This window comes from Hypanus sabinus, chromosome 10, assembly GCF_030144855.1.
Source record: "Hypanus sabinus isolate sHypSab1 chromosome 10, sHypSab1.hap1, whole genome shotgun sequence".
Classification (NCBI taxonomy): domain Eukaryota; kingdom Metazoa; phylum Chordata; class Chondrichthyes; order Myliobatiformes; family Dasyatidae; genus Hypanus; species Hypanus sabinus.
The window spans coordinates 148,292,821-148,316,744 of NC_082715.1; the positions used below are offsets into that span (position 1 = coordinate 148,292,821).

General features: G+C 40.3%; 1 protein-coding gene across 1 annotated transcript in view; it reads right to left on the reverse strand.

Moving 5' to 3' along the window:
- The window catches only part of rab36 (RAB36, member RAS oncogene family), a 57,239-nt gene that overhangs the window by 25,437 nt on the left and 7,878 nt on the right, over window positions 1–23,924 (reverse strand). Inside the window, exons 2-6 of the mRNA XM_059983224.1 lie at window positions 6,960–7,051; window positions 6,247–6,312; window positions 3,783–3,884; window positions 1,637–1,701; window positions 1,490–1,541 (exon numbers count right to left, since the gene is read on the reverse strand). Of these exons, the coding sequence (XP_059839207.1) occupies window positions 1,490–1,541; window positions 1,637–1,701; window positions 3,783–3,884; window positions 6,247–6,312; window positions 6,960–7,051 (377 nt within the window). The remainder of the gene's footprint in view (window positions 1–1,489; window positions 1,542–1,636; window positions 1,702–3,782; window positions 3,885–6,246; window positions 6,313–6,959; window positions 7,052–23,924) is intronic.

The window sequence follows — 23,924 nt, forward strand, 5'->3', positions numbered from 1 at the left end:
CAAGTGAGGACTTTCACCCTGAAAGGTAAAAGACTAGGGGTGATTAAAGTTGACATTTAGGTTCACCTTACAACATAGAGAACTCATTAGAGAATTCATAGAGAATTACAGCACAGCTACAGGCTCTTCAGGCAATCGAGCCCATCCCAAACTATTACTCTACCCAGTCCTATTGACCTACACCTGGGCCATAGCCCTCCATACTGCTCCCATCCATGTACTTATCCAAAGTTCTCTAAAATACTGAAATCCAACCACCTTTGCTGACAGTTCATTCCACACCCTCACCAACCTTTGGGTGAAGAAGTTCCCCCTCATGTTTTCCTTAAATATTTCACCTTTCACCTTTATCCCAAGACCTCTAGTTCTAGTTTCACCCAAGTTCAACTGAAAAAGTCAGCTTACATTTACCCTGTCTATAGCCCTCATAATTTTGTATATCTCTATTAAATCTTCCCTTAGTCTCCTATGCTCCATGGAATAATGTTCTAGCCTATTCAACTCAAGTGTGTTGACCAGTGAGCATGCTCGTAAATTTTCTCTGTACTTTTCAATCATATTGATATCTTTTCTGTTGGCAGGTGACCAGAAATGCACACAATACTCCAAATTAGGCCTCACCAATTTCTTGCACAACTTCAACGTAACATCCCAAATCCTGTACTGAAAACACTGATTTATAAAAACCAATGTGCCAAGGTACTATTGGGTACTGTACAGTTCTGGTTATTCAATATCAACAAAAAACTGATGCCCTATGGTATCTTTAACCTAGTAAAATCCCCCAAGAGAGAAACAAATAAGACAGATATTAATGCTGAGAGGGTTAGGAGATAATTAAAAGCTTGGCCATAAAAAAAAGGATTTGCAAACTAACTCTAATTTGAACTAAAGAACTATAATGTTCAACAATGATATTTAGATACAGAAGAGTGAAATTTAAGCCACAACAGATATTCAACCATGATGCTGCCAGACAAAGTAACCACACAAAGGGAAAGAAATTAAATCAGCATAGCCAACAAATACAACTAGGGATATTTTTAAGTTTGCCACAATCAATATTTACTGTTCTGAGATCCTGAGTCAAGGGGCTTTGTGTTTGTGTCCGTGCTTTCTTTCATTCATCACCCAGTCCTGTCCTGAAGCTGCATGAAGGCTGCAGGTTGTGGGCAACATTAACCAAATCCAAAAGTCAGCTTCATCACTATTATAGTTACATTTTCACCCATCAAAGAAACTGGCTTGTCCATCCAAAGCAATGTCTGCATTTCCCATGTTGTCTTCGTAAGCTAGTTCAAAACCCATAAAATCAGAGTGAAACCAAGTAATTCTTAATCTTGAAGAAATTACTAAGGAGAAGGAGACTTATTACAAGTCAGCAGTGAAAATACCGATCAATTAACATCTATAGTAAGTGCAGTAAACATGCTGTGCATTGAAGTAAAGAAGAAAGGACCTTATATATTGTTGATAAACCAAGACTTACTTTGTGTGCTCCAGGGTCTTTATGTCAGCCAGGTCAAAGGCTATTATAATGACTGGAAGCACAAATTTAGAACAGTATTGAAACATCATATTGGAACGATCACTTAGACAATATCACATTGCTTCTTCTACTGCTAATCATGCTTACCTTCAGCACCTCTATAATAGGCAGAGGCAATGCACTTGAACTTCTCCTGCCCCGCTGTGTCCCAGCTAAAGACAACAGAAATGTGCATTAGTTCAATTCTCTCACTAGCACATTATGTTCAGATTTCTACCAATTTTCCATAGGATTCTGGTGCTGGTTGAACTGAAGAACTGTAGGATCCAAACATCATTTATACAGGCATTGCACTATTTCAAGAAACTAGAACATCAGTTCAAGTCAGGTTAAGGAGTTATGAGTTAGGGTTTTGGTTACAAAAGTTAAGAATTCCAGTAATAATGCTTGAAACTCTTAAAACCTCACAAGATAGCCACAAATAAGTGAACAGATCAGTGATGTGCTCAGGACTATTTTGGTCCAGGCTTTGCTAAAAAAAAGTGCACATCTTTTATTGCCAAAATTGTACTGCTTGAGTTGGAAGCTGGACCCAGGGATCTGGGAAAGTTAAGAATCAGGGCCTGCAGTCAGCCAGACTATAAAGTAAGTACCTGTGACAGGGAAGGGAGACTGCAGATAAACAGGAATGTGGTTGTTTGTGGTGTATGGAGATAAGAACTGAGATCAGGAGATTGGAATCCTTGCCTCAGAGGTAAAAAGCGAAAAACAAAGTGGCTTTGTCCGCATTTGTTAAGGGAAGGAACCCAAGGAGTTATTAATAAGACACCTTTACTCCCCTCTCCATGGCAGACCGATCCCACCAGTGGTCAAAAGGCAGTCTCCCCTCTGTGGCAGAGCGATCTCACCAGCGATCAAAAAGCAATCTCCCTTCTGTGGCAGAGCAATCCCACCAGTGGTCAAAAGGCAGTCTCCCCTCTGTGGCAGAGCGATCTCACCAACGGTCAAAAGGCAGTCTCCCCTCTGTGGCAGAGCGATCTCACCAGCGATCAAAAGACGGTCTCTCTTCTCTGTAGCAGAGCAATCCCACCAGTGGTCAAAAGGCAGTTGTCCCTCTCCATAGCAGAGTGATCTCACCAGCAATCAAAAGACAGCCAGCCCAGCGCTCAACTCCTGTATTCATTTTGATGTTTCAATCGCTCTTGTTGCTTTAATTGGTGAACAATGAAAGCTTTAATCGATGATGTGGAGACAAACATCAGCTCGCGTCCCATCCTACAGACTTCTTGCCACAAGGTTCGTGCACGCTGCCTCTGTCTCCTGGAATCCTCTTGGAGACTGCAAAGTGCTGAAACACCCAAAACGATCTCCAAACTGCAAATCACAAGCTCCAACAGTTCCAGATCAAATTGAAGATGAAAAACAAATGTAAAAGGCATAAAAGAAGTAAAATATATGGTTTCATGATCTATCCAGACTGAAGGAGCACTGTACATAGGTGCCACCTTGACCATATCATTTGCCTTAAGCTCACAGTCTGATATATTCCTCACCAAGCCATGTTCCTCAAGCCAAGGAACCAACCCTAGTTTAGTGGGAAGCATAGGACAACGTGACAGAAATACTTTAGAAGACATTCATTATCAAAGTAGAGATGCTGCACACAGCTGATGAATGCCGCTGACAGAACTCCGCTATTCCACAACCAATGGACTAAATGCAACATTTGCAGATATGGCACATATATTGTGAATGCTAATGTAAAGCTGAACAGCTGCAAGGAGAAGTTTTCATGATAATCTCCACCCTCGATCACAGCAAGGCCAAGCACATGAGTGTTAAGGATCTCACAAAAAGCTTTAGCTAGTGATGTTAACAGATAATTCATTTTAGATTGAGATCTCCAGAAATCCCACAGAAACCAGTCTATAGCTTTCAGGTCTGTGAGGAGAACAGATGAAGTCTTAGTTTAATACCTCATGAAAAGTCTTACAATATATTACCAAACCTAAATGCCATTTGTTGAGGGGCAGGGTTAGTTGGCAAGAGAAGGGATGGGGGGGGGGGCTTTAGGTTGTTCCACTGCAAGTCCAATTCTTAGCTCTATGTGCCAACGTTGTCATTGAGTCTGATCAGGGTAGTCAATAATTCCTGAGCAAAGAATCAGCAGATTCATTTCGCACTTCAAAGAATGCATTTTCAAAAGAATAATTTAAATCTTGAAAACTTAGAAATCCTTGATTACGTGGGCAACTTTTGAAGTTCTGTTAATGCAATTTTAATCAGTACTTACATTTGGAGATTGAATGGGACTCCAGCAATTTCAAACCGCTCAATTTCAAAATCAACTCCAATTGTGGCTTTATAGTGTCGGTCAAACACATCTTTACAAAACCTGAAATTTTCAATGGGATCACAATTTAATAAATTGTCAAAGCTGTCCTATACTCAAGGACACAACTCTACACAGAAGGACAACATGTAGCAATTAAATGCATGAAAACATAAATAGATAAGAAAAAATTCTGGCCAGTGCCTGATCCCTCACCTTGTTGGGCGAGTCCCAGCTCCACTGCCTGATCCAGACAGCCACTGAGTGATCATTCTGCTACAGTTAATGTGATAGGAGGAAAGAGCACGCTGATGGTGGAACATCTGTTTTACCATCTCAACAGAAGATCTCAAAAATACACACTTTTTCTATTCTGTAAGAGATTCTCCAAGTAGCCATTTGCATTGTCAACAATTTTTCTGAAAGCTCCCTATAATTTTTAGCAATCTGGGGGCAGTCAGCACTCCACAAAACTATATAAAATTCTATTAAGATTATGAAAGCAGATACTCCCAGCAAAGGTAATCCTTATCAATTATTGATAATAGGCAGAGGTTTCATCATTACTCAAAATGGTAACAGGAAACTTCCCAAATAATTCCAGCATAGTTGAATTTTGATGGAAATTCTGTCTTTTCTGCTGGAACAACTGAATTCAAGATAGATTTAACCAAGAGACAGATAATAGATTCAAATGTATGTTATGTTACAAGTCACTCTTCTTCACTACTGTTAGGGATCATTCCCAAATGACATCATGGATTAACTAAGAACGTGTCTTCAGGAAATGAAACCTGTACACAATTTAACTTCCGAATGATACTTCGCAGTTAGTGAAACCAATCACTGGGTATGGGGAATTCTGACACTGACCCATTGGAACTTCATTGATAAAGACAGCAAATGAATGTTTCTGCTATAAGAATGCTGAACTCCTCCAGCATTTTGTGTGTGTTATTAAAAATGTATCCCTGCAATTTAAATCACAGTTCAGGACAGATCTGCTCTGTCACTTAATCCTTTGGTTAGTTGTAAATTCATAGAGCTGTCCTTCAATACTTTATCAAAAGGGGTATATTTTGTACTGAGGTTTTTGGAACAAACACCACTATCAAATATTCAAAAGGTTTCTGCTAGTTGGGATGTGCTGCCATTGTAACTATGTAATTCTGTAAATTTATCTGGCTATATTCCAAATGTTAAAGTAGGTTATTTTGGTAATTGAAACTGTAGTTAATCATTTATTGTTATCTTTGTGTTGAAGAATAAATCATTGTGTCAGGAGAGTGAGATTCTTCTGGTTTCACTCGCCTGAAGATCTGCTATGTGAATGAAGACTTTATATTTCCCAGTTACAGCTTCCAATGTGGCTCAGTTTCAGTCAGTCACAATACCCACCAATCACACAGAAGGATGCAGACCTGTTATTTACAACTAACTCTGCAGCATAATGCTTCAGCACAAAGATGAACAAGAGTTATACTTCCCAGTTATAGCTTCCATGTGGCTCAGTTTGTCAGTCACAACACCTACCAATCACACAGGAGGACGCAGACCTGTTATTTACAACTAACTCTACAGCATAATGCAACACGAGTGAATCTGCAGATGCTGGAAATAAATAAAAAAACACCAAATGCTGGCAGAACTCAGCAGGCCAGACAGCATCTATGGGAGGAGGTAATAACGACGTTTCGGGCCGAAACTCTTCATCATGATCACCCTACTCCGTTGGCTGACACTCCAATCTGCTACTGAGAGGATGCTGCCCTGTTGAGGGGCATCTTCTAGTTGTACTGAGATCCTAATGATCTACAGTATTTTCTGAGTGTTATAACTATCATTTATTCTTTGACAATATGTTAACTGGTGTTGTAGTAGTATACACACTGGACTTTGAGGTGAGTGGTTCTTGTTTTGAACCCAGCTGGCTCCTTGCATGTTTTCCACCTGTGCGGGTTGAGCATTGAATTAACAACCCGGCCTCATAAAAAAAGTCAAATGCTAAAGAAAAGGCAAAGTTTCTGTACATTGCGCCACAAGGCATGGAGAGGAAGAATTCTTGTACAATGTCATTTGAAGTGATTGAATGGTCATTATCTCCTCGTTGCTTATGGGATCTAACTAAGCAAACTGGTCATGTGTCCTCAATCTACAATAACGTTTACATCTCAAAATTTCCATTTTGAAAATTTCTATGGTGTTACAGGTGCTATATAAATCCAAGTTATTCATTTTGTGAGATTTTGCTGAGTTCAAAATTGCTGCTTTGCATGCTTACAAACCAATAATCATCATGCAAAACACATAAATACTTCTTTGTTATATACTACAGATGAAGAATCAGGCATTTATTTAAACTAAGTATGTTAGACTAGCCTCAAAATTTAGTGAATCATAATAAGTTAGAATAAGTTACACTCACCTGTTAATCAGGCTTGTCTTTCCCACATGAAGGTCCCCGACTACCACCACCTTTGATATTTTGAGTCTGCAGGGGCAATGAGGCAAAGTGAAATTGTTTTATTCTTTTCTGTACTTTTTTTTTAAAAACATCTCCCTGATCTAATCTACTTTCTTTCTTCAACTTATGCATAATACATTTTGCACCCACAAAACAGATTTCTATAAAACGACATTTTCTTCATAAACACAAGAGATTCAGCAGATGCTGGAAATCTTGAGCAACATACATAAAATGCTGGAGGAACTCAGCAAGGGTCTCAGCCTGAAATGTCAACTGCTTATTCCCCTCCATGGATGCTGGCTGTTTTGCTGAGTTTCCCCAGAATTTTGAGGGTGTTGCTTACTTTTTCTTCAGTTGTGTTTTGTGGCAAAAAATTCTCCTATTTCTGCTCATTCTCTGAAAAATTCTTGCTCTGACCTTCACTTCTTGGGCTCCTTGAAGAGTTAAAGATTTTACTCAGTTTTTTTGCTGTAGCTGGATGCTTTTAGTAAAGTACTAAACTGCTCAATGGTACTGAGCAGATTTTGCCTACAAAGATTAATTGATCTTTTAGATCTTGTTGTTAAAAATCAGACCACGAGTCAGCAGAAGGAACCTGCTCTCAATTAAAATAACTTCCATCAAATTTAGTTGAGATTAGTACCCTTTACCACAGCTCTCAAATTCCTCACCCAGCATTTCTGGTTTGTCGTCCTTTGCAGGCAGATTTAACTTCAAAATGGAAATGATCTTTAAATTGAAGACAGGCCTCAGGTCTGTAAGACTGCAGTAAGATTGAGAACAAATTAGTATAGCATTGTATCAAGTCAAGGAAAGAAAAGGCAGTTATATGCTCATTTAGGTTGTTTTAACAACAGTGCCCATACTCATCTTGGTTAATTCTAACTACAGTAATGCTGCCTAGCCACCATGATAAACTCTGGTATTAGCAAATACAAACTGAATACCGTAGATTCCGGACTACAGAGCGCACCTGATTAAAAGCCGCACGCTCTAATTTTAGAAAGAAAATCAATTTTGTACTTGTACAAGCCACACCGGATTTTAAGCCGCAGGTGTCCCACGTTGTACTATGAGATATTTACACAGAAAGATATTACACGTGAGGATTTTTTAACTTTTAATTAAATCCGTATGGTAACATAAACAAATATATATTGCAAATGCTTTTTTTGAACAGTGCCTGTAACACAGCTACTTTTAAATATACATACGTATCGGTAACACACAAATTACATTGCGTATACTTTTTTACTGAACAGTGCACGAACAACATTCCAATATCACCTAATGACTGGTAAAAATATATATATATACTGCAGCCTACCAGGAAAAGTTATTAATCGCCTTCTTCATCTTCCTCCTGCGCACTAAAACCATCAAAGTCCTCTTCTTCAGTGTCCGAATTGAATAAAACCTCAGGATCACTCACTTCAGTCTCTTCGTTGTCGCTCTCACTTGAGCGCACGCGGTCCTCTTCATCATGCAGCAGTCCAGCCTTTCGAAACGCGTTGGTGATGGTGGATGTTGTGACACGGCTCCACGCATTTAGGATCCACTGGCAGACTTGAGTTAAAGATGCTCTTCGCAGGCGTCCTGTTTTGGTACAGGATTTCTCGCTGCTCATCATCCAAGCATCCCACTCAACGCGCAGCGCCACTTTAAATGCCCGGTTCCAGTGGCTGCAATTACTTCGTGGTGCCCCCAGGAATCACAGCTGGAATTGAGTTTGTACTCTTGATGGCAGCTTTCACTGAACTTTCATTGTCAGCCGCTTAGAAAATCACCATCGGTGGAAGCTTTAGTCCCGATGCTGTGCAGCTCAGAACACAAGTAAAATGCGTTCTCTCATGGCCACTTGTTTTCAGTGTGATGGACGAGTCACCTTTTTTATTAACAGTCCGAGTGAGAGGCAGGTCAAACGTCAAAAGTACTTCATCCATATTTATGATATCATCTGGCCCAATGGAATTCTCCGCTATCTTTGTTTGAGTGAATGTGCGGAAGTTAGTAAGCTTTTCCTCGTGGTCGGGAGGGAGCTGCTGACCACAGAGTCGTGCGTACCCTGACGGACCGGCCTTTTCGTCTCATAAATCTAAAACACCACGATGGCCCACCTCTAAAATCTTCGATTTTCATTTTGGTGGCGATTGCTTTAGCCTTCAGTCTGATCTGCATGGTGGAAACACCGCGGCCGCCTGCTCTCTGTGTGTTAACCCAGTCTTCAAGAAAGTTTTCAAGTTCGGGCCATCTGCTATGAAAGCTCTGAAAGCTTTTGTTGTCTTTTTGCATTGACTCAGTTCTTCACACTGGCATCTCCACCGTCTCAACATCGATTCATTTATGCCAAGATTATGTGCAGCAGCTCAATTTCCTTCTTCAACCGCCAGATTGATCGCCTTTAACTTAAAAGCTGCATCATATGCTTTTCTTCGAGTGTTTTCCATGTTGATGAGGGTGAGTACAAATGACTGATTTACAATAATTTAATTGTGAAAGTGCGCTTGATTTATCGTACAATTTCATTGGACCTCTGTGAATTACTCATCAATTTTATTGGTCTACTGTTACGAGGCAAAATGTTTTTGGCGGCATGAAAAAAAAACATGCATTAGCCGCACCGTAGTATATGCCGCAGTGTTGCCGCAGTGTTCAAAGCGTGGAAAAAAAGTAGCGGCTTATAGTCCGGAATTTACGGTACTCATTTTTCACCAACTCCCCCAGGAAGTTATTTCATAAAGTCATTCCTTATACTGGACCAGTAAGAAGAATTAAATGCCTGGACAAGTCCCCTTCTTATTGCTACTATTATTAGGGAGCATTCAGGAGTTAGGGTATACAGCAAATATTAATTTCACCATCAGACCTGAATGTGGTTTGTAGATTGAATTTAAAATGCAGCCCTGAACAGTAGTATTCTTAGAACTGTAAACTGGAGCTGATTGCAAACCAGATAGTGCTGATTAACATTCATTTTGGGTGCCTGAGGTGCAAGTGTGAAGAAGGAAATGTTTGAAAACTAAATGTAATTCAAAGGAGATACTTCATAACTATAGAATTGTCCTGCTGTTAACCTTTGATCTTTAAGATATAAAATAACATGTGTCTCAGTTGATGCCTGGTGCTTGTTTGTTGAACAAAACATTTCTATATTCACTAGCTTCAGTATCTCTTTGGTGACTTAGTTCATGTCACAACAACTACCATCAGAGAGGAGATACAGGAAACCGAAGACACATACTCAATGCTTTGGGTACAGCTTCTTCATCTGCACCATCAGATTTCTGGATGGACAATGAACGCATGTACATTACCTCACTAGTTTTTTTCTTTTTTTGCACTACTTATTCAATTTTTAAAAAAATATATTTCTTACTATAATTTAAATATTTTTAAAGTAATGTATTATAATGTACTGCTGCTGCAAAACAACAAATTTCATGACATATGCCAGTAATATTCCACCAGATTCTGATTCAATCTAATGCTTTTATTGAAGAGAGATGGTCTTAATTGTTTTATTTTACACCTTCAAGTGGAATAGCAAAAACTGCAGGGCAATAACCGGGGGCTAGTTTATATAATTAATAAGCAAAGGTAAATGTAGCTTTCGTAGTAGCAAAGGTAACCAATTATTGTCATAACCAACTGAGATGACTGATTCAATTATAACACAACCTGCCTGGTGAGGGTGGGTCACGTTGTTTCCTTGATGTATTTCTGTTGCTTACTATTTATTTTATCATTTGATCTCTGAATAGGAAGGTGAAGTGCCCCAGCAGGGAGTCTGGAGCAAAGGAAACAAGCTGCTGGAAGAACATGGGGGTTCAAGAAGGGGAAAGGGATAGTGACTTCTCAAGTAGAGACCATGTATGATTCATGGGTAACAGAGAAATAGCCAGCAGAGGAGGTGGTGGGGCAGGAGCTGGCAAGTGACATGTGAATCCACCTGAGGGAGAGTTGATAAGCAGAGTTGGAAACAGGTGGGTGGGGAGCAGGCAGGGACAGGAAGTGTGACAGAAGCAAAAGTACATTAGTGGAGACAATAAAGGGCTTGATATCTTGATAAGAAAGGAAGGTAGTGAATGGAAGCACATAAGGGAAGGGTGCAAAAAGGGAACAGAGGGCAAAGGAGATAGGGGTATGTGGAACCAGGTGGCACCCCCTCTGATCCTTTCTCTACCTGATCCACCTAGGCCCTCTTGTACACTATAAACACAAGAGATTCTGCAGATGCTAGAAATCAATCCTGCTCCTCCCAGCACTGTGTCTCAGTTTCTCCCCCTTCCCTCCATTGGTTCCATTTGGGTCTCAAACCTGAATCCCTTTGCCTGAGCAGATGATGTCTGACTTGCTGAGTCCCTCCAATATCTGTTTCTTCCTCCAGATCCCACCGCCTGTGGTCTCTTATGTCTCCATCCCTCAAGTTCTCTTGTAATTTCCTGTCAAACAGTCAATTCACTGTATATCTGCAGCCTGGAGAAAGATTGTACGATCTAAAGTAAGTTGATTTAGATTCTTGGGTTTATCCTCTAGGGTAGTGGTTCCCAAATTTTTTTAAGTTACTGCCACCTTGGCTCACAGACTACATATCCAATGCCCCCCCCCTTCTTTCCAGCCACTCCATAAAAACTATAAAGAATTTTGATTTATGATGCACAGTGAAAGGAACTGCAAATTCAAAGCAGTGACACATAATTGCAAGAATTATTCAAATCTATAAATAAAATTATTTCTTTAATTACAATAAAAACAATTTTCATCAACAATAGTTGAGTGTACATTAGTGGTCCAACTGTTCACTACTTCATTGCTTTTTCACCTTTGAATGTGATGGATGGGCTTGATGCAGTGATATCAGCTTCTCAACTACAGGCTAAATGACACTCAGCAGTCTCAGATCCCCATCTTCAGTAATTTGCAGTCTGTTTCATTGCTTTGAAAGCCGTGGGTGACTACACTGAAACTGTGCTCCACTAAATACAATATTGGAAAAGCAATAAAGAACATCTTGACCTTTTTCCACGGTGCAGGATAGTGATCTGAGATTTCTTTCTGCAACCAAAATTCTTGATATATTTTGAACCCAGCTTGAGCTCAAAGTCATTTTGTTGAGAGACAAATTCTTCCTCCATCCTTCCTGTAAATTCTTCATTACAAGTATTCATGAATGGTTTCATTACCCAATCTGGAATTTGGATCAAGAGAAGATTCTGAAATCTCTCTAATATGTCTTCATATAGGTCACCCAGGTGGGCACAGTATATCATCTTATATTCATTCTTTCTCTTTCAGCTTGAATGACAATAGACAATAGGTGCAGAAGTAGACCATTCGGCCCCTCGAGTCTGCACCGCCATTCTGAGATCATGGCTGATCATTCACTAAAAATACCCAGTCCCTGCCTTGTCCCCATATCCCTTGATTCCCCTATCCATCAGATATCTATCCAGCTCCTTCTTGAAAGCATCCAGAGAATTGGCCTCCACCGTCTTCCGAGGCAGTGCATTCCACACCTCCACAACTCTCTGGGAGAAGAAGCTCTTCCTCAACTCTGTTTTAAATAACTGACCTCTTATTCTCAATCCATGCCCTCTGGTACAGGACTCTCCCAACATCTGGAACATATTTCCTGCCTCAATCCTATCAAATCCTTTAATTATCTTAAACGTTTCAATCAGATCCCCTCTCAATCTCCTCAATTCCAGTGTGTACAAGCCCAATCTCTCCAATCTCTCTGCGTAAGACAGCCCTGCCATCCCAGGAATCAACCTAGTGAATCTACGCTGCACTTCCTCAACTGCCAGAATGTCCTTCCTTAAACTTGGAGACCAAAACTGTACACAATATTCCAGGTGTGGTCTCACCAGGGCCCTGTACAAATGCAAAAGGACATCCTTGCTCTTGTATTCAATTCCCCTTGTAACAAAGGCCAACATTCCATTTGCCCTCCTCACTGCCTGTTGCACTTGCTCATTCACCTTCATTGATTGGTGAACTAGGACTCCTAGGTCTCTTTGCATTTCTCCCTTACCTAACTACACCGTTCAGACAATACTCTGCCCTCTTGTTCCTGCTTCCAAAGTGGATAACTTCACATTTATTCACATTGAATAACATCTGCCAAGTATCTGCCCACTCACCCAGCCTATCCAAGTCTCCCTGTATTCTCCTAACGTCCTCTTCGCATGTCACACTGCCACCCAGTTTAGTATCGTCAGCAAACTTGCTGATATAGTTTTCAATGCCCTCATCTAAATCATTGACATAAATCGTAAAGAGCTGTGGTCCCAATACAGAGCCCTGTGGTACCCCACTAGTCACCTCCAGCCAGTCCGAGAAACACCCATTCACTGCTACCCTTTGCTTTCTATCTGCCAACCAGTTTTCTATCCATGTTGAAACCCTGCCCCCAATGCCATGAGCTCTGATTTTACTCACCAATCTCCTATGTGGCACCTTATTGAATGCCTTCTGAAAATCTAGGTATATAACATCCACTGGCTTACCCTCGTCTAACATCCTTGTTACACCCTCAAAAAACTCCAACAGATTAGTCAAGCATGATTTGCCCTTGGTAAATCCATGCTGGCTCGGCCTAATCCTATTTCTGCCATCTAAATGTGCCACTATTTCATCCTTAATAATGGACTCAAGCATCTTCCCCATGACTGACGTTAGGCTAACAGGGCGATAGTTCTCCGTTTTCTCCTTCCCTCCCTTCTTGAAAAGTGGGATAACATTAGCCACTCTCCAACCTTCAGGAACTGATCCTGAATCTAAGGAACATTGGAAAATGATTACCAATGCATCCGCAATTTCCTGAGCCACCTCTTTTAGAACCCTCGGATGCAGACCATCTGGACCCGGGGATTTATCAGCCTTCAGTCCTAAGGTCACATCAACCAATGTTGCATTTAAATAGGGTTAATTTGGACATAAACATGGAGCCAACTGATTTGACAAGATTCACATAATTTCCTTTCATTTGAAGATTAATTTCATAAAGCTTTGCCAATAATTCTGACAAATAAGCAGTGTCAGGTCTAATACTTGAGTTGATTACTGAATTAAGCAATATTAGAGTTTTAAAAATCACATAAAAGCATCTCAAGCAGTTTCCTTTTGAGAGTCATTTGACTTCTGTATGCAACAGCAGGTGTTCAAACTGTTCATTATTCTCAATACCTCTTGAAATTGTTGAGAATTGAGAGCATGGGATTTGATTTGATTTACTGCTATGATAACAGCATTTAATGATTTATGCAATCAACTCGCTTTTTTCTTGCGACAAGATGTCTGTGAACTACACAGTGAATGGTCGCTGGTTCAAGATGCTGCCCTTGAAAGGGCCACTGGTTTGGGTCGCTGTCTTGGAGGGGCCGCTGTGTCCTGAAGACCTCAGAGATGTTATTGAAATTCTGAGATTTGTGTGTTAGACTGTAGTTCAAACTAACTGTAGTTCATATTGGTCTGCCCATTCATTTTTGTTGCTGATTGGAGAGTTGGGGATTTGGGGTTTGATGTTCTTGTTGTTTCTCCATGTGGATCTGTTAGTTCTTGTGCAAGGAAGGGGTTAGGAGGGTTTTGTTTCCTTTTCATGTGGGGGAGGGGATTAATGCCTTTCTTCTAAATACTTCTATGTTTTTTGTATTTTATGGCTATCTGGAGAAGGGAAATCTCGGAGCTGTTTTCTGCATATATACTTCTTTAATAAAAAAGAACCTTTGAAATATGTTAGGTACAACTTTTCTCAAGAAAAAACGGTGGCTTCCTATCATTGATGGTGCCTGATCTGTTGAATAAGCAAGGATGCTGGTGAGCAGAATGTCCTTCTTGCTGAAAAATTGCTCACCAACCTGAAACAATTCCCCTTTCTTATCTGTTTCTAGTCCCCTTGCAAATAACAATTCTTGAACCATGCTTACACCCTTTATGAAGTGAACATAACCAAGAAGCAAAGAATTTTTTTGCCTGGCAAAACTGACTCATCTAACTGCTGAGCAAATTCTATTGTCCTAAGTATGTTGCACAATCTCAGAAATTTCATCTATTTTTGAACAGAGTTGTTGCTGATTTAATTATTTGGTTTGGTGACTTCTGCAAAACAGTACTCAGAACCTCCTTAACTGCTGGCAGAATCAATTCTTCTTCAATTGTATGGGGCTTTTCAGATTTAACCATGAGCAATGAAATGTCGCATGAAGCATTCAGACCATCAATGTTTTGTTGTGAAGTACTAGCAAAAGTGCTAGTGGTGTTTTTCCATTTCTGAAAGTTTTTATGAAGTGACTGAAAATAAACCAAGTTCTTGTTAATCTCTTCAAATATTCAAGGAGCCTGGACAGTTTCATTGCCTCATTTGAAAAATCTTTTTCACACAACAGACAAATTGGTTGCTGCTGGTTGCTTGGTGCTGGTAGAAATCAATATTTCAGATATTTCACACTTCTTTTTTGTTTAGTCCACTTCTGCCATTTTCATTATGGCTTAATGATCACAGTCAATCGTCTATTGTTTAAGTCTAGCCTCAAGAGCTGTGATCAATAAAGGGGAAAACTGTGAATTCATCATAGCTCAGGCAAAACCTGAATCTCTGCCTGAAGGTACAGAAGATGGGGCAGCAATATATCCATTGGGTTATTGGCCAGAGAAATGCAGTCAAGGCCATTCTAAAGGGCAGATTTTTAAACTTTATCACATTGAACACTACACCCTAATTCATAGTAATTGTGTAGCAGTGTTATTAAGAGTACAAGTATTGTGCTAGCTAACACTGTACGTCAGTAGCAAATAACAATAATACATGGGTGGGTGTTGGAAATAACATGATTGAAATGAATTGAATTGACTATTACATCCTTCATATACATGAGTAAAAATCCTTACGTTATGTGTCCATTCAATTGTGCAATTATAGTAATTTATAATAAATATCATGTACATCAGGATTGTCAATATAACAGAAATACAGTTGCATCAGCTTGAATTAAGCAGTCTGATAGCCTGGTGGAAGAAACTGTCCCAGAGCCTGTTGGTCCTGGCTTTTACACTGCAGTACTGCTTCCCAGATGGTAGCAGCAGGAACAGTTTGTGGTTGGGGTGATTCCTGTCTCCAATGATCCTTTGGGCCCTTTTTACACACCTGTCTTTGTAAACGTCCTGAATAGTGGGCAGTTCACATCTACAGATGCGCTGGGCTGTCCCAGAGTCCCGCGATTGAGGGAAGTACAGTTCCCATACCAGGCAGTGATGCAGCCAGTCAGGTACTCTCAATTGTGTCCCTGTAGAAAGTTCTTAGGAATTTGGGGCCCATATCGAACTTCTTCAACCGTCTGAAGTGAAAGAGGCACCTGTTGTGCCTTTTCACCATACAGCTGATACGTACAGACCATGTGAGACCCTCGGTGATGTTTTTGCTGAGGAACTTAAAGTTGTTCACGCTTTCAACCCCAGATCTATTTATGTCTATGGGTGTTAGCCTGTCTCCATTCCTCCTGTAGTCCACAACCAGCTCATTGGTTTTTGTGACGTTGAGGGAGAGGTTGTTTTCTTGACACCATTGTGTCAGGGTGATGACTTCTTCTCTGTAGGCTGCCTCATTTTTATTTGAGAATAGGCCTAACAGTGTAATGCTGTCATCAAATTTAATTAGCAGATTGGAGCTGTGGGTGGTGACACAGTCAGGGGTATATAAAGGGCTTAGTACAAAACCCTGAAGAGCAACTGTGTTGAGGGTCAGGGGGCAGAGGTGAGGGAGTCCATTCTTATCAACTGCAGGCAATCTGATGAGAAGCTTAGGATCCAGCTACACAAGGCAGGGTGAAGGCCAAAGTCTCTGAGCATCTTGTCAAGCCTGGAGGGAATTCTGGTGTTGAATGCTGAACTGTAGTCCAAGAATGGTGTGTAGAGCTGTGGCTATTTTGTCGTCTGTCGATCGGATGTTTTGGAAGATGAATAGTAGGGAATCCAGTGCAGGTGACAGCAAGCTGCAGATGTAGTCATTGACCAGCTTCTCAAAGCATTTGCTTGTTATTGAGGTGAGTGCAACAGGACGCCAGTCACTTAAATTTCTTCAGTCCAAATTTCTCATGATATGCCAAATATAGAAATATTTCATTGCTTTTCAAAAATTATAACACACTTCAAGCAAAATCTAAGAGAACGGTGGATTAGCAAAAGATGTGGTGATTACATGATCATTATAATCAATTATGAGCCACTGAGGATCGGAAGTTTTTAATAAATTCAGTCCTTAAGTGAAGCCTACAGTCCCTCAACTACCCCCTTGTTATTGAGCTCCTCCCCCCCCCCAATGCCCCCTTTATCTCATTGTCTTTAGGAATTCCCACTATCTCCAATGAACACAATCACCCACTTTGGGAACCATTGCTAATGGGCCATACAGTCCTTTAGTCTTTTCACTTGAAGTTTATCAATTAACACTGCCCATAATGAAACAACCAAAGCAGCATCTGATAGGTGTATCAGAGAATAAAAGATACACAGAAGACTAACACTAAGGGGATGATTTATTTATTTTTGCCTGCATTACAGGATAATTGAGTTTATAAATTTGAATTGGTATGAGCATTTGTGGTGGTTTTTATTTTTGTTTTGTTGGGAAGATGAAAATGTGAAGGTTAATGATAAGAGAAATTGCAAGAAATCCAAATTGAACAGGAGAAGTATTAGATGTACCAGTATTACAGTGAAGTAAAGGGACTTACAAAGGCATGAGAGAGGAGTTGGCCAGAATAATTGGAAAAGAACACTGGCAGGGATGATGGTAGAGCAGCAATGGCTGGAATTTCCAGACACAATTTGGAAGGCACAGGATATATACATTCCAAAAAGGGAAAAAAGTATTCTAAAGGCAATATGACACAACTGTGGCTAATAAGAGAAGTCAAAACCAACATAAAAGACAAAGAGAGGGTATATAATAGAGAAAAAAATAGTTGTAAGTTAGGGACTGGGAAGCTTTTAAAAGCCAACAGAAAAACAACTAAAAAGTCATTAAGGTGAAGACTGAATATGAAAATAAGCTAGTCAATAATATTAAAGAGGATATCAAAAGTTTCTTCAGATACATAAAGTGTAAAGGAGAGGTGAGAGTGGGTGTCGCACCACTGTAAAACAATACTAGAGAGGTAGTAATGGGGGGCAGGGAAATGATGGATGAACTGAAAAAGTACTTTGCATTAGTCTTCACCGTGGAAGACACTAGCAGTATGGTGGAAGTTTAAGCTGTCAGGGGACACAAGGTATATGAAGTTACCATTACTAGAGAGACGGTTCTTGGGAAACTGAAAGGTCTGAAGATAGATAAGTCACTCGGACCAGTTGTTGTACACCTCCAGGATCTGAAAGAGATGGCTGAAGAGATTGTGGAGGCATGTGTAATGATCTTCCAGGAACCGTTAGATTTTGGAAGACTGAAAATTTACAGAGGTCACTCTACACTTCAAGAAGGGAGAGAGGCAGACGAAAGAAAACTATACGTCAGTTAGTCTGACTTCCATGGTTGGGAAGATATTGAAGTCTATTACTAAGGATAAGTTCTCAAGACACTTGGAGGCACATGATAAAATAGACTGTAGTCAGCATGGTTTCTTCCAAGGAAAATCTTGCCTGAAAAATCTGTTGCAGTTCTTTGGTAAAAAATAACAAGCAAGACAGACAAAGGAGAATCAGTTGATGTTGTGTACTTGGATTTTCAGAAGGCCTTTGACAAGCTGCCACACATGAGGCTGCTTAACAAGCTATGAGCCCATGGTATTACAGGAAAGATTCTAGCATGGATAAAGCTGACTGGCAGAAGGCAAAGAGTGGGCTGCCAGTGACTTGTGGTGTTCAATAGGGGGCTATATTGGGACAGATTCTTTTCATGTTATATGTCAATGATTTGGATGATGGAATTGATGGCTTTGTTGCAAAGTTTGAAAACTTAGATGAGGAGAAAGGGTAAAGAAATGATAGATGGAATACAGTGTTAGGAAGTATATGGTCATACACTTTGGTTGACTTTGGAGAGATAATACAAAAACTGAGACACAAAGGGAATTGGGAGTCCTTGTGCAGGATTCCTTAAAGGTTAACTTGCAGGTTGAGTCTGTGCTTAGGAAGGCAAAAAATGCGATGTTTGCATTCATTTCAAGAGGACTAGAATATAAAAACAAGGATGTAATGTTGAGAATTTATAAAGCACTGGTGAGGCCACATTAGAGTATTGTAAGCAGTTTTGGACCCCTTATGCCTGAAACTGGAGAGGGTTCAAAGGAGGTTCACGAAAATGATTCCAGCATTGAACGGCTTGTCATATGAATAGTGTTTGATGGCTCTAGGTCTGTACTCACTGGAATTCAGATGAGGGTTACCTAATTAAAACCTATTGAATGGTGAAAGTCCTTGATAGAGTGGATATGGAGAGGATGTTCGTATGGTGGGAGAGTCTAAGACCAGAGGGTACAGACTCAGAATTGAAGGGGTTCTTTTAGAATGGAAATGAGGAACTTCTTTAGCCAGAGAGTGGTGAACCTATGAAATTATTTGCCACCAGCAGCTGTGGAGGCCAAGCTTTTATGTATATTTAAGGCAGAGGTTGATAGATTCTTGACTGGTCAGGGCCTGAAGGGATATGGGGAGAAGGCAGGAGATTGGGACTGAGAAAAAAAACTGTATCAGCCATTATGAAATGGAGGAGCACACTGGATGGGCCAAATAGCCTAATTCTGCTCCTATATCATATGGAGTTACAGAGACTTAAGGAAATGAACTGTTCAGATTGTGGTCCCCTTGATCTTTGTGCCCCAAATTTCTGCTACACTTTCCTCTTATCCTTCTTCATAGTTCTTGTCTGATAGCAAACATGTTCACCATGCTGACTGCAATCATATATCTTCTGCACACTGAAGTGAGGGGGAATCCCCTTCAGTTCAGGAAAATAGCACAGACAGGACAATATGTTTGTAACTGTCCAAGCCTACAATTCAAGCAACTCTCATTCTTTACCCTAGTAAAAGGTAACAGGATGAACTTGTCTCTCAGTGAATGGACTGCCTCAGTGGCCATCAAAATCCAGCAAGAATTGAAAATAACTGCTCTGCTGTAATTCCAGGAATTTTTTGAATGGACAAAGTGCAGATTGTTGGGAATGGAGATGAGAAGGTTTTAATTATGCACTGGTAGAACGTATACACGAATATGTGCACTGGCAAGCCTTTGCAAACTCTGTGCTGCAACATCAGCTGGTTACATCCATGTTTCCACAGAATGGCTCAGAGGTACTAACCACTGGCCTCCCCATGGCCGAACTGACCCCTCTACTCCATAGTCAGATTGCTTCTCCCATTTTGTTGCACTCTGTCTGCACCCATATTGCCTCAGCCACAAATGCCTACAGTACTTAAAGATGTTGCTGACATCCAGAGTTACCAGAGCAGGAAGAGAAGGAACAGGCATTTGTCAGCATAGCAGACTTCTCCAAACTGCAGGCATTCAAAGATCTCACTCATGTCATTACAAAGACCTCCCTGGTGACTTCCTGCAAGGAATATGACCCTGCCAACATGCAGCATTTGTTCATTAGACCAACACTCCCCCATTTATAGCTACAAGGCCATAAGGCATGGGAGCAGAATTAGGCCACACGGCCCAAATATGCTTAGGAACATAGAAAACCCACTGCACAATACAGGCCCTTCAATTGTAGGATCATTCTAGTGAACCTCCTCTGGATCCTCTCCAACGCTGCCAGTGGTGACTGACTGACTAAAGCAGTGTAGTACAGGAATGGGGATAAAATAAACAAATAAAGGATATTCCCTACCCAAGTACATCCTATTTAGATAATTCCTGCAAAGTTCTGTTAAGTGCATTTTGACCCACGTTTGATCTAATTACCATTTTTAAACTAATTTTACAAGATATAAACATTTTTATAAGTAATTGTGCACACAGGCATAGGCATTCTAGAATAATATGCAGGAAATATCTTATGGAAAATGCTTCAAACATTAACTTTGACCAGTACCTGAAAAAATTCTAAAATGCTAGACCATAAATTCTACATAAATTCTTCAAATTTGTGCACGCAGCCCCTCAATTGGCACATCAACCACCACTCTAAACGTTCCATCCTTGTACCACCAGATGTGCTGTGAAACACATCTACAAAATCTATTGCTGTTATTCATCAGGGCTGTCAATATCACCTCCCAGCCTGTGACCTTCAGCCCCAAGAAGGTCAAGGGCAAAAGGCACATGGGGATGTCAGTGTATCTTAACTGGCACAGAGTCCAGATCCTGGAACTGCTTCCCCAATAGCACTGAGAGAATACCTTCACCACATGAGCTGCTGTGATTCAAGATGGCTGCTCACCACCACTATGACCAGAGCAAGATATGGCTAATGCTCAAATCTTAAAAATGATGAATACGTTTTCTTAAAAATTCTTTTGTCTATTTCCCTTTATATCATTGTGTATGTGCATGTAGCTTGCTTCTACAAAAATGTTAGTTGATACTTTATGTGCCAAACGTACTCAAATGGTTACAAAGATAGGGAGGAACTTCCCTCCCTAATCTTTACAAAAAAATCAACCTGTTTATTTTTAAACATCATCAACACTACTCTCACCAGTAAACAGAGGCAATGCCATCTTCTTAATGGTAACTTTGGATCCGATGCCTTAAAAGTCACTTTACTTTTCCATTTGTTTGTCATATACATTAAAGATCTGGATGATGGGGTGGTAAATTGGATTAGTAAGTATGCAGATGATACTAAGGTGGGTGGCATTGTGGATAATGAAGTAGGTTTTCAAAGTTTGCAGGGAGATTTAGGCCAGTTAGAAAAATGGGCTGAACGATGGCAGATGGAGTTTAATGCTGATAAGTGTGAAGTGCTACATTTTGGTTGGAATAATCCAAATAGGACATACATAATAAATGGTAGAGCATTGAAGAATGCAGTAGAACAGAGTGATCTAGGAATAATGGTGCATAGTTCCCTGAAGGTGGAATCTCATGTGGATAGGGTGGTGAAGAAAGCTTTTGGTATGCTGGCCTTTATAAATCAGAGCATTGAGTATAGGAGTTGGGATGTAATGTTAAAATTGTACAAGGCATTGTTAAGGCCGAATTTGGAGTATTGTGTACAGTTCTGGTCACTGAATTATAGGAAAGATATCAACAAAATAGAGAGAGTACAGAGAAGATTTACTAGAATGGGTTTCAGCACCTAAGTTACAAGGAAAGATTGAACAAGTTAGGTCTTTATTCTTTGGAGCGTAGAAGGTTGAGGGGGGACTTGATAGAAGTATTTAAAATTATGAGGGGGATAGATAGAGTTGACGTGAATCGGCTTTTTCCATTGAGAGTAGGAGAGATTCAAACAAGAGGACATGAGTTGAGAGCTAGGGGGCAAAAGTTTAAGGGTAACACGAGGGGGAATTTCTTTACTCAGAGTGGTAGCTGCGTGGAACGAGCTTCCAGTAGAAGTGGTAGAGGCAGGTTCAGTATTGTCATTTAAAGTAAAATTAGATAGGTATATGGACAGGAAAGGAATGGAGGGTTATGGGCTGAGTGCAGGTCGGTGGGACTAGGTGAGAGTAAGCGTTTGGCATGGACGAGAAGGGCCAAGATGGCCTGTTTCCATGCTGTATTTGTTATATGTTATTAATTTTCAAACTGTGCCACTGAATTAACAGCACAAGCAAGGATAATCTCTAAGCCATAAAACAGCGGTCAGTAAAGTCCAAACTGTGTCATTATGCATGCTGCTAAAATCTCTTGCATGCTTCTTTTCAGCATACTGCCCCACTGTAAATTATGTACTTAAATCTCCAATGGCAGGAAAACAGACAAGGCAATGCAAAACAATAATAAATTAAGCTCAATCTCCTTCTCAACCCATCATCACGCCAAACCCGTTCCCTCGACAGGGAGAAGACAAGGGTGATAGGGAAGCTCAGATATGGAGGCAAGAAAAGGAGGAAGAGGGAAGAGGGTGATGAAAGAAGGGCAAAGGCAAGTAAAAGGCCAGGGAAGAGAAAAAGGGTAAGGCTGACAGAGGGTGACAAAGAGAGAACCTGAAACAAGTCCTGGAAGACTTTGGCTAATTTCTACCTCTTGTGCCTCTCCATACAGGTATCTTAAACTTATGCCCCAACATACCCCCAACTATGTCACCCCCTTCTCAACTCTATTTAGGTGGTCAATTTCTCATGTTTGGAAGACAAGTAGTTCAGAACCTGGATTAGTTTGTTTCAAGATGAAAATAATCTTCTTGAAAACTCAGTTGTTGATTAACCTTCATTTCTAACTACTTTTCAGTTTTTATTTGTAATGCTTGGAATGCGCCTGAGAATGTGTTGGCTGAGCTTTGAACCTGACAATACTTAAGACCTTTCCATTGTCCTTGCTGGAAAGCAGCAATAAAACAGAGAGATGCGGGGGGAAATACAATGCAGAATGTACAGCAACTAAATCTGAATGAACAGCAATTTCATTTTTAATACAGAAGTTTAAGTCTCTTTTAATCTTGCAGCAGTTTCCTTGGCAACATCTTCACTGTATTTTGGTTTAATACAATGACGGCAATACTTTGATCCCACAAACTGTGTTTTCTAAACTAAATCAGCAATGGTTACTGTAATATTTCAAACAACTTTCCAGGATCCCAGAGAGCAGAGTCTGTGAATAAACCCTTTTATATCGTGATTGACCAATGTGCAATTAAAAAAAAGGACAGATTCAGAGTCATGATCCTGATCCAAACAGAATACCAAGATTTGGTGAGTGAGAGAACCTGTGAGAAAACTTAGAGAATGAAAATCTTTTTGATGTATTTATATAGGTGATAATGAGACAGAGAGGAAGTGGTGGGAAGAAAGGCAGGGATGGGAGAAGAATAGGAATAGAGTGTGCATAGAGGGGGAGACTAGGGAGAGGGGGAGTAGAAGGGTGGGTAGAGTAAGTGGAGAGGAGGTATACCATCTAAGCTCAATAAGGTGATCATTCACATAGCTATCAAACATTCACCTATAGTTTTGATCAGGAATAGAATCATATTGTGGTAAATTTCTGAACCTGTTACAAAAACAGGCTTCATCATCATCATAGGAAGTCCTTTTGAAACAGTTAATTTCATTTGATAGTAACACATGGAATATTTTTGTAATAAATCTATTTCATACAACTTTGAAAAGTGTAATGCAAATTTTGTCTTATTCTAGGGAGTATATTGATTCTAGCAAAAGTGGCCAAAGACCACCTTGTTCTTTTGAATGGACTGACCAGGTGTGCTAATTGGAACAGTGGCGAATCTGCCGATTCACCCACTTGCATCAGCAAATTATTCTAGTCTACCATTTTTCTCTCATTCAGCCTAATCCAGCTGATTCAGTACAACCCTCTATTCACACCGATCTCAAGAGTTTGTCTTACACTATCTTAAGTAATATTCCTCACCTATTCCTGTGTTATGTTTCAGATTTCCATCAACCTTCAACTTAAGAATTTTCTCCTGAAGTCTCTGTTAGATTTATGAAGGAGATCTTGGGCCACAGTTCCCATAGGGCAGCAACCTGCCCACTCCTGTTGCTCGTCAAACTGCGAGACAGGAGATTTCT